The 11,715-nt window shown below is 43.2% G+C and overlaps 1 protein-coding gene across 1 annotated transcript in view; it reads left to right on the forward strand.

The window, feature by feature from the left end:
• Nucleotides 1-9,654, forward strand: part of LOC141055828 (uncharacterized) — a 143,695-nt gene extending 134,041 nt beyond the window's left edge. The window contains exon 10 of the mRNA XM_073552546.1: nucleotides 7,925-9,654. Coding sequence (XP_073408647.1) covers nucleotides 7,925-8,934 — 1,010 coding nt within the window. The 3' untranslated portion in view covers nucleotides 8,935-9,654. The remainder of the gene's footprint in view (nucleotides 1-7,924) is intronic.
• The last annotated feature ends 2,061 nt before the right edge of the window (nucleotides 9,655-11,715 follow it).

Consider the following 11,715-nt stretch of genomic DNA (forward strand, 5'->3'; position numbering starts at 1 on the left):
TGTGGGTACAGTCTGTCTGGAGCTTCTCGCTGCCTCCAAAGCGATCTCCCTCTCCAGCATTGCCCTCTCCTCCATCCTGCGCTGCCTCTCCTTGGCTGTGCGCATGACCTCCCTCTTATCTTCTATGGTAGCCTCTTCTCCTAGCAAGGCCATCTCCTCCTCGTACCACACAACCCACTGACTTTTTTGGGTATTTACCTCCGGCTGCCGTCTTTCCTCTCTTTGCTGTGAGGATCCTTCCTCAGCATCATCTTGCAGGTGAACTGCTTCCAAAGCCTCAATCAGCTGCTCCTTGGAGAGTCCCTTGTAGCTGACTCCCAGTTCACGGGCCTTTGTTTGTAGGTTCACCGCAGTCCAGTTCTTGTACTCTGCAGTGCTGGTTCCCGATGTTGATGGGCCGTTCTCCTCCATTCCTTCTGCTCCGATCCCACCGCTGCCAACCAGTTTGTGACGGGAGTATTCTCCAGAGCAAGGAGGGACAACAGGCCTGGGAACGATCCAACAGATTTATTGACCAGAACACAGGAACAACACGAAGGTAATTTGCAGAGTCCCAAAATAAGTCCACAGGAAACTGATTCGGGGGCACCTCCCGACAATCCTTGTGCCAGATCACAAAACCATAGTCCTTTAAGAGTCCCAGAAATCCGCCACGATCACACTAAGGCCGAGGCTTTCTCAGACAGCCTCGCCCTTCTCTTTCAGCATCCAACTCACATCTGACTGAGTTGCACAGGGATCTAGTGTCTCTGCTCCTGGATCAGCCCATGTGTGTAGTGGAGGAGGGTTCCACTCCTCCTATGCAATGGTTTGGCCCACAGCAAGGCACCGCTGTGTCTAGGAGGATGTGCATTGTGAGTCCTCCCCCTGCTGAGGAGAACAATGGTGATTCCCCTAGCTGTGTTGACCCAAGCCTGAATTCAATTATGGTCTAGATACACAAGTCTTGTGGAAAGGAGACAGGTTACTTACATAATTACATTATAGTCCCAGAGACACAGGCAATGGGGAAGGAAACATATTGTTACAGGTACACACAAGACATTGCAAAGTATTGGGGAAAAATACATATCATGACACTGTAAGTTCCTTGTGGGGCGTAGTTTCCAAAATAGGGATCATTTGTGGGGCATTCCACTGTTTTGGCACATCAGTAGCTCTGCACATGGTGTCTGTTATCTACTCCAGGCAATTTTTGCTCTTTCCCTTTCAAGTCCTGCCGTGTATCCAAACAGTAGTACACATATGGTGTATCAGCGTACTCAGGAGAAGTTGCACAACAAATTGCAATGTCCATTTTCTCCTGTTATTCATGTTAAAATGCAAAGTTTGGTACTAAATCAACATTTTTGAGGGGAAAAAGGTACATTTTTTATTTTTTCCTTCCACATTGCTTTTGAGAAGCACTTAAAGGGATAAACTTCTTGAATGTGGTTTTCAGCACTTTGAGGGGAGCAGTTTTTAAAATGGTGTCACTTTTGGGTATTTTCTCTCATATGGGCCTCTCAAAGTGACTTTAAATGTGATGTGGTCTTTACAAAAATTGGTTGGTCACAAAGGCAGGAGCCATTGGCTGTGGCTAAAGCCTGTGCCGCTGCTAAAGGGAAATGAATATTCATTTCTCTTATAGCGCACAGTGACAGCTGCAGCCGCCGGCTTCCAGCACACATCCTACTCACCCTCCTGCACACCCTTGCTGCATCCCGTTCATTCTGGTGTCAGCAGCATTTCTGGCAGAGCAATCATGTGGCCCTGCTCATTAAGGTAATGAATATTCACACCTCTGTACTCCCATAAGCGTGGAGTGAATATTCAATAACTTAATGAGCATGGCCACGTGATCGCTTGGCAGGAAAAGCTGCCGATGCCAGAATGAGATGCTGTGAGGGGGCGCAGGCAAGGTAAGTAGGATGTTGTTTTTTTTTTATAGGAACCATGCATACAAGGATAGGGGATAAGGAGCCATGCATACAAGGATGGGAGGGTGGAGCCATGCATACAAGGATAGCGATGAGAGAGCCATGCATGCAAGGATAGCGATGGGAGAGCCATGCATACAAGGACAGGTACTGGGGAGCCATGCATACAAAGACAGGGACCATGGAGCCATGCATACAAGGACAGAGAAGAGGGAGACATGCATAGAAGGATAGGGATGAGGGGACAATGTATACCCAGCTTATACTCGAGTCAATAAGTTTACCCAGTTTTTCATGGTAAATTAGGTGCCTCGGCTTATACTTGGGTTGGCTTATACTCGAGTATATACGGTATTCTGTGTGATATAACTATCTTCCTGACCCATGACGCCTACGTTGGCGTCATGAAAACCTGTGCCATTATGACCCATGCCGCCTACGTCGCGTCATGGTATAAATCACATTCCTGCGAGTCGAGTAACTGGGGTCACTGAAAGGTCACCCGACCAGCAGATACAGGACCCTTTGTGCTTCACCCCATGGGGGGTGGCTTCCCCCCCCCATGGCTACAATTGCTCTGATTGGCTGTTTCACTTTCAACAGCCAATCAGAGCGATAGTAATATTTCATCAATGAAATTTGATTAAATATTACAATCCAGCCATGACCGATGCTGCAATAGCATCGGACACGGCTGGAGACCGCGATCAGACCCCCTCACCGACTGACGGCAGCGATCTGCTCCCCTTTCTCTCCGCTCCCGCCGCCTTCCGATCACCCCCCATCCCCCCCAGTACCCTCAGAGTCCCGCTGTGACTCCTGGTGTCCTGCCGCCATCGGTGATGGGTGCAGTCATCTTCCAAAATGGCGTGCGCCCGTCAAATCTGCCGGCTGCAGATTCCATTCATTCATTTTGATCACTGTGATAGATCCTATCACAGTGATCAAAATAAAAAAAATAGTAAATCACCTCCCGCTTTATCACCCCCATAGGTAGGCACAAATATTAAAATAAATAAAATATTTTTATTTTTATTCTATTAGGGCTAGAGTTAGGGTTAGAATTAGGGTTAGGGTTAGAGTTAAGGTTGGAATTGGGGTTAGGGTTGGAGTTGGGATTAGGGTTAGGGGTGTGTGGGGGTTAGGGTTGGGATTAGGGTTAGGCTTGTGGTTAGGGTTATGGTTAGGGTTGGGATTAGGGTTAAGGGTGTGTTGGGGTTGGGGTTAGGGTTATGGCTAGGGTTGGGATTATGGATGTGTTGGGTTTAGAGTTGTGATTAGGGGTGTGTTGGGGTTAGGGTTGGAGTTAGAATTGAAGGGTTTCCACTGTTTAGGCACATCAGGGGCTCTCCAAACGTGACATGGCGCCACCAGCCAATTTTGCATTCAAAAAGTCAAATGGTGCTCCCTCCCTTCTAGGCCCCGACGTGTGCCCAGTGGTTTACCCCAACACACTTACTCAGGAAAAATTGCGCAACAACTTTGGGGGTCTAATCTCTCCTGGTACCGTTGAGGAAATAAAAAAAATGGGGGCTAAAAAATTATTTTTGTGGAAAAAAAATGATTTTTAATTTTCACAGCTCTGCGTTATAAACTTCTGTGAAGCACTTGGGGGATCAAAGTGCTCACCAGACATCTAGATAAGTCCTTGGGAGGTCTAGTTTCCAAAATGTGGTCACTTGTGGGGGGTTTCTACTGTTTAGGCACATCAGGGGCTCTGCAAACATAATGATGCCCGCAGACCAAAGTCTGCATTTCAAAATGTCACTACTTCCATTCCGAGCCCCAACGTGTGCCCAAACAATGGTTCCCCCCCACATGTGGGGTACCAGCGTACTCAGGACAAACTGGACAACAACTTTTGGGGTCCAATTTCTCCTTTTGCTCACACACATCTAGATAAGTTCCTTAGGGGGTCTAGTTTCCAAAATGGGGTCATTTTTTGGAGAGCTCCAAAGTTTAGGCACACGGGCTCTTCAAACACGACATTGTGTCCGCTAGCGATTGGAGCTAATTTTCCATTCAAAAAGTCAAATGGCGCTCCTTCCCTTCTGAGCCCTGCCGTGCTCCAAACAGTGGTTCCCCCCCACATATGGGGTACCAGCGTACTCAAGGCAAACTGGACAACATTTGGGGTCCAATTTCTTCTGTTATCCTTTGGAAAATAAAAAATAGCGGGCTAAAAAAATCATTTTTGAGGGAAAAAAATGATTTTTTTTTTATTTTCACGGCTCTGCGTTTATGAACTTCTGTGAAGCACTTGGGGGTCAATGTGCTCACTACACATTTAGATAAGCTCCTTGGGGGGTCTAGTTTCCAAAATGGGGAGGTTCTCCTGTTTAGGCTAATTAGGGGCTCTGCAGACGCATCATGACACCCGCAGAACATTCCATCAAAGTCTGCATTCCAAAATGGCGCTCCTTCCCTTCCGAGCTCTACCATTCGCCCAAACAGTGGTTCCCCCACACATGGGGTATCGGTGCACTCAGGACAAATTGCACAACAACTTTTGTGGTCCAATTTCTCCTGATAGCCTTGTGAAAATAAAAAATAGCGGGCTAAAAAAATCATTTTTGAAGAAAATTATTTTTTATTTTCACTGCTCTGCGTTATAAACTTCTGTGAAGCACTTGGGGTTCAAAGTGCTCACCACACATCTAGATAAGTTCCTTGGGGGTCCAGTTTCCAAAATGGTGTTACTTGTTGGGGTTTTTCACTGTTTAGGCACACAGGGGCTCTCCAAACGCGACATTGTGTCCGCTAACAATTGGAACTAATTTTCCATTCAAAAAGTCAAATGGCGCTACTTCCCTTCTGGGCCCTGCCGTGTGCCCAAACAGTGGTTTATGACCACATATGAGGTATCTGTGTATTTAGGAGAAATTACCCAACAAATTTTAGGATCCATTTTATCCTGTTGCCCATGTGAAAATGAAAAAACTGAGGCTAAAATAAAATTTTTGTGAAAAAAAAGTCCTTTTTTTTACGGATCAATTTGTGAAGCACCTGGGGTTTCAAAGTGCTCACTATGCATCTAGGTAAGTTCCTTGGGGGGTCTAGTTTCCAAAATGGGGTCACTTGTGGGGGAGCTCCAATGTTTAGGCACACAGGGGCTCTCCAAACGTGACATGGCAACCGCTAAATATTCCAGCATATTTTCCATTCAAAAAGTCAAATGGCGTTCCTTCCCTTCTGAGCCCTGCCGTGCACACACAAAGTGGTTTATGACCAGCAAATTTTACGATCCATTTTATCTTGTTGCCCATGTGAAAATGAAAACATTGATGCTAAAAGGAAATTTTTGCTGGAAAAATTTAAAATGTCCATTTTTTCCTTCCACGTTGCTTTAGTTCCTGTGAAGCACTTGAAGGGTTAATAAACTTCTTGAATGTGGTTTTGAGCACCTTGAGGGGTGCAGTTTTTCGAATGGTGTCACTTTTGGGTATTTTCTGCCATATAGACCCCTCAAAGTGACTTCAAATGTGAGGTGGTCCCTAAATAAATGGTTTTGTAAATTTTGTTGTAAAAATGAGAAATCACTGGTCAACTTTTAACCCTTATAACTTCCTAACCAAAAAAGAAAAAAATTGTTTCCAAAATTGTGCTGATGTAAAGTAGATATGTGGGAAATGTTATTTATTAACTATTTTGTGTCACATAACTCTCTGGTTTAACAGAGTAAAAATTCAAAATTTGAAAATTTCGAAGTTTTTGCCAAATTTCTGTTTTTTTCACAAATAAACGCAAAAATTATCGATCTAAATTTACCAGAATTCTGAGTTATTACCTCATAAAGGAACACTGGCCAGAATTGCAAAAAATGGCCAGGTCATTAAGGTAAAAATAGGCTGGTTCATGAAGGGGTTAAGGCTATACAAACTAAAATATTTAAATTTGCAAAAAATTTTACATTTTGTGCCAAAACTCAGATATTTTCCAAAATAAACGCAATAAAAATCAGCCTATATTTTCCACTAACATGAAGAACAATGTGTTGCAAAAAACTGTCTCAGACGATATCTATAAGCTTCTATTGGATAGTGATCTGGATATGCTTCCCCCTTTTTGTAAGGCGTGGGAAAGGGAGCTCCATCAAACCTTTACAAGAGAACAATGGTATAAATGTTTCCATCGCTCTCATAAATCTAATAAAGCCACTAAAGCTCAGGAAACTAGTTAAAAATAGTATCTTAAATGGTTCCCGGTAGTATCCAACTTGTGCTGGCGATGTGGGGCCCATGTGTGTTCCATGTCGCATATATGGTGGGCGTGCCCGGCCCTGGTGGGCTTCTGGTAAGGTGTTCTTAAAGCGATTAAAGAAATGACGGGGGAATCAATCACTAAAAGCCCAGAAGCAATTCTACTATTTGTTTCCCATGGCTAAAAATGCTTTCAAGAAATTGTTATTGAGGCACTTTCTTCAGGCCACTAAGGTGGTAATTCCACGACACTGGAAGTCCTTAGATACGCTTTTGCTACAGGAATGGTTTGGGGAGGTGGCTAGAGTACACCAGCTGAAATCCCTGATAGCCCATACACAAGCGGCAGCAAAATGGTTTAATTGGGAGTCCCTCTTTCCCTCATTGATCTACCAAAGAAAGCTAAGATAATTTCTACCTCATCCTTTTGCGATATTTGATAAGCCTTTATCATAGTTCATACTCGGTCTTCCTTTGTGATTTGTTCTCATGGTCCCTATAAACATTTCTTCTCTTTTCTCTTCTCCTTCTTGTTATTTAGTTTAACAAGTTGTCTTTTGCAAACTACTGTTGATATCTTATGGAGTTGTTGGTTTTGATGTAGCTAAACAACTCTATTTTAGTAGCTAGTATGCCATATGGTGTGTTCGTGTGAACCAGTTAATATGAGTGCTTTTTGTTGTGTTTTATAAAGCAATTAAATTTTGAATAAGAAAAAAACAGTCTCAAAATCATTGGTATCCGTTGAAGCGTTCCAGAGTTATTAATACATAAAGTGACACTGGTCAGAATTGTAAAATTTGGCCTGGTAAGGAAGGTTAAAACAGTCTGAGGGATGAAGGGGTTAATATATTTTTGTATAAGCTTCAGTACTTTCAACAAAAGAAAGAAACACATCTTGATGCAGAAATGGCCAACCTTTTCTGTAAGGAGTATACAATACATTTTATGTAGCTGAAGCTCAGTAATAACCCAAGGACCAGAGACTGGCAACCAAGACAGGATAACGACATTGCTTCAAATTAATTTTCAGGTGTCCCAGTCCTTCCATATAGGTGATAAAAGCCAATGTTCACTTGTCCTCCTCCTATTTTTCTTTGCTCCTTAATTTTATAATGAAAATACATACAAAAATACATGTACTAGTCCAACCTAACACCAGCTCTTAAGTCATGACTTCCATGTACACAACCATCCCGCTCCTCCCCTTTGCCCTGTTTTGTGCTATAATTAATGTAGAAGTCAGGGAGTGTATGAGACAGACACCATCTAATAGAACTGACATACAGGCCTCTTTATGATTCACCACTGAACATTTCATTACAAAAATTTATTTACAAGCACCTTGAAACATAAAGCTATAAAAAGGTAGCATTAGAAGAGGAACTAAAAAATGTGCAACCTCTTGGCTTAATATCATAAACTACTAGTCCTCACATTGAAGTCTACAGTTTGTACCCATCTTTGTCAGCTAGTAATTGAATTTTAATATAATTTGTTGCTAAAGGCAGAATTTATGAAAAAAATGTTTTTATTTCTTGGCAGATGACTGTGCATCAGAGGGACATTTCCCAGTTACTGATTTTGAAGCAGCCGATTATGGTGTCAAACCATATATATATGAAGAACATGAAATTATTCCAGATAAACCGCCAGCCCTTCACAACAAAAATCTGTCATCTATTCCTTATCAACAGGTCCTATCTTCTGATTTATTACATACTGATAAACAAAATATTAACAACAACAAAAGGGATGCTGAACATCAAAAAACTCATACAGGGAAGAAGCCACTTTCATGTTCAGAATGTGGGAAATGTTTTACCAAGAAAGCAAATCTTACAGCACATCAGAGAACTCACACAGGGGAGAAGCCATTTTTATGTCCAGAATGTGGGAAAAGTTTTGCCCTGAATTCAAATCTTATTGTACATCAGAGAATTCACACAGGGGAGAAGCCATTTTCATGTCAAGATTGTGGGAAAGGTTTTACCCAAAAAGCAAATCTTATTGTACATCAGAGAATTCACACAGGGGAGAAGCCATTTTCATGTTCAGAATATGGAAAATGTTTTACCAAGAAAGCAAGTATTATGGTCAATCCGAGAATTGACACAGGGGAGAAGCCATTTTCATGTGCAGAATGTGGGAAATGTTTTACTTGCAAAGGGGATCTCCTTAAACATAAAAGCACTCACACAAGGGAAAAGCCATTTTCATGTGCAGAATGTGGAAAATGTTTTATCAAGAAATCAATTCTTACTGTACATCAGAGAATTCACACAGGGGAGAAGCCATTTTCATGTGCAGAATGTGAGAAATGTTTTACTTACAAAGAGGATCTCATTAAACATAAAAGCACTCACACGGGGGAGAAGCCATTTTCATGTTCAGAATGTGGAAAATATTTTACCTACAAAACAAATCTTGTTGCACATAAGAAAATTCACACAGGAGAGAAGCCTTTTTCTTGTTTAGAATGTGGGAAATGTTTTGCCAAGAAAGAAAATTTATGTATACATCAGAGAATTCACACAGGGGAGAAGCCATTTTCATGTCCAGAATGTGGGAAACATTTTTCCGCCAAAACAAATCTTATTGTACATAAGAAAATTCACACAGGGGAGAAGCCTTTTTTGTGTTCGGAATGTGGTAAATGTTTTATCAAGAAAGAAAATTTATGTATACATCAGAGAACTCACACAGGAGAGAAGCCATTTTCATGTCAAGAATGTGGAAAATGTTTTACCTACAAAAGAAATCTTGTTACACATAGCAAGAATCACAAAGATAAGAAGCCATTCTCATGTTCATAATGTGGGAAATGTTTTACCAACAAATTAACTCTTGCTGCACATCTGAGAACTCACACTGGGGAGAAGCCATTTTCATGTCCAGAATGTGGGAATTGTTCTTCTTGTAAATCTACTCTTTTATAAATCAATGAATACACACAGAGGAGAAGCCATTTTCAGATTGGGAATTGGAAAATGTTTAACAAAGAAATTATATTTTCTAACACATCAGAGAAATTACACAGGGAAGTAGCCGCTTCATAATTTATACATTTATTTTATTGATGAAGAGTACCAGAAAATTTACAGTAAAAGTTAAGTCACAAGCCTGAAAGGGAAAGCAATTTAGATCACTAAATGATAACGATTAGGATATATGCTGTATGCAATGACCAATAAACATCAGCAAGTAGAATGGATATAACAATCCAAAATATTTCACCATGTATATAGAATACTTTATTTTTTTGTGAGCACTACAACTGCATCTTAAAGAGGTTGACAAGCATTTCTCTTGTATACATGATCGGGACAGTTGCTGAGGCAAACGTCTGACAATAAACATCTAATAATTATGGTGTCTTATTAATCAGATGACACCAACTGGATGTTTCCCTTTCCTAATCAAGTTCAATAGCATCTATCCGTACCTGATACCAGACTACATTGAAGAGAGAGGTGTCGGAACGCCCCTTTAAAACTTGTAACCAAGGGTTAATAAACAACTGTTTCTAATACTAATATCCATCTCTTTGTATCTATTGTTTGTATTGTCTATGAGTCAAGATATTGCCGTAGGACCTGTGTAGTTGAGGGACAGCTGGTATCGCTTGTTTAGAAGTATTGAAGGCAGAATTACATTAAGGAGCTCAGGTTTGTTAAGACACTTTTCCATTTTTGAAAATTATCCTTTTATAGGAAACAAGTATAATTACCCAGATTTGCATTGCTCTATAAGATTTTCAGAGGACCTTTCACCAGTTTAGGCATTTTAACTGGCCACATCATGGAATGTTGACTACAGAGCTGAGTAAAACTTGGCTTTTATTTTTTAATTTTTCCTTTCTGTTGCAGAGATAATAGCTTATAAAGTTTAGGCCAATATTTATGTTATATTTCAACTGGGTGCTACGAGAGATTTATCTATGGGGACTTGTACTTCTTCCCTTTCATGGGGTTAACAATCATAAGTCGGCATCATCATGCAGGAGAGAAAAAAAGAATATACCCTTCTTTTATCACTGATGTCTACAGCTACTATTTAGAGATACCGCAGAGCTATGTATCATTATAAACTCTTTCAGATCTTATCGAGCGGCAGTCAGTGTGGGGGGAGGATTAGAACTAAGAGCATTGTGAGATAAGATCTGGAAGTGTTTGATACTGTTTTGTCTCGTGGTGAGGTGGATCCTCCAAGTCTTAGGACCAGGTGAACCCGTGCCATGGGCATTTGGGAAATGGGTATTGGAAACACTGGAGACTACTGGGAGACAGTACATTGGGAGGCAGATACCAGATGCACTGGAAGCCGTAGGACACATGATGAAGGTGCTGGAGTGCCTGGTAACACATACCAGACAAGGCACCATTTACCCTCAGACATGCTTCCTGAACTTGTCAACCATTTGTCACCAGCGACAGTATGAATAAGACCCTGACAAGGTCGAAATGTTAAAAGTTTTTTGTTGCTATTTTTTTCTCTTTCCCCATGACGGCACCACGGAGAGAGAGGGATCCGCCCTCAGGGACAGGAAACCTACAGATGAAAAAGGCGGTACCTCTCTCCCACATCAGTTGGTTTCCTGTCCCTGACGGGGAACCTGCAGCACGTACCTGCAGTCGACGCGGGATGCCGGGGACCGAACCAGTCAATAATAGGCAGCGGGGCTCCCTGCCTCGGCTGGGTCGAGGCCTCGCGTAGGCTTCCCCCGTAGCACCACCTCCGGGGTCGGCGGGCCTTGAGGGTGAGTGGGGAGAGGCAGTGAAGATCCAAGGACGAAGCCTGCCGATCTCGAAAAAGAGAAAAAAAAAAAGGGTTTGCGGCCTCCTTTAAGTGAGTGGCGGCGGTCACTCAAGGAGAGCCCCCCCGCCGAGCTCCAGACCTAGAGCGGCCTGCGGAGGATAGCGGCGGCCACCGGGACTGCAAAAGGTACAGGGGTCGGGGCGGGACTTCGGAGCGGCCTGGAGGGGGTGGTGGCGGCTACCGGGGGCCGCAAGGTATAAGCCCGCAGGGATTGCAGCGATGGGGGTGGTGGAGGTCACCAGGGGCTGCGGCAGAGAACGGAGGGCGCAGGACGCCGGTACCGGGGGCGCGCGCACACAGTAGCTTCCTTGAAAAAAAAGGCGCAATGCACTGCTGGGAAATTTCGCAGTGTGCATGCGCCGGCGGTCACTTCCGGCGGGGCCTCGGACAGCGGGGAGGAGGCGGCAAATTAAAAAAAAAAAAATATTTAAAGCCCCACTAAAAGAGGAGAAGGCGATCACCATGAGTGGAAAGCCTCAGAAAGAGGAGACGCGGCGGTGGTCCCCGAAGCAGGGGCGGCGGCAGTCACAAGAACAGCGCCAGTGCGACTCCTCCCAGCAGCGCGGCAGCAGTGGTCATACAGGATTACGGCGCAGCCAAAGCTCCACCATGGCGGCACAGCCAGAAGTGGATTCAGCGGTGGAAATAATCCCTACGCCCGAGACGGTATCTCTCGTTCCACAAGGGGGTGAGTGATCTCCGTGAGCGCCCGCTCGCTAATATGCAATTATTAATTTTTTCTTTTCAGGGGCGCAAGTGCACAGCAAAATCCAAGCACA

This window comes from Dendrobates tinctorius, unplaced genomic scaffold (assembly GCF_039654945.1).
Source record: "Dendrobates tinctorius isolate UK_male_01 unplaced genomic scaffold, ASM3965494v1 ptg000192l, whole genome shotgun sequence".
NCBI lineage: Eukaryota > Metazoa > Chordata > Amphibia > Anura > Dendrobatidae > Dendrobates > Dendrobates tinctorius.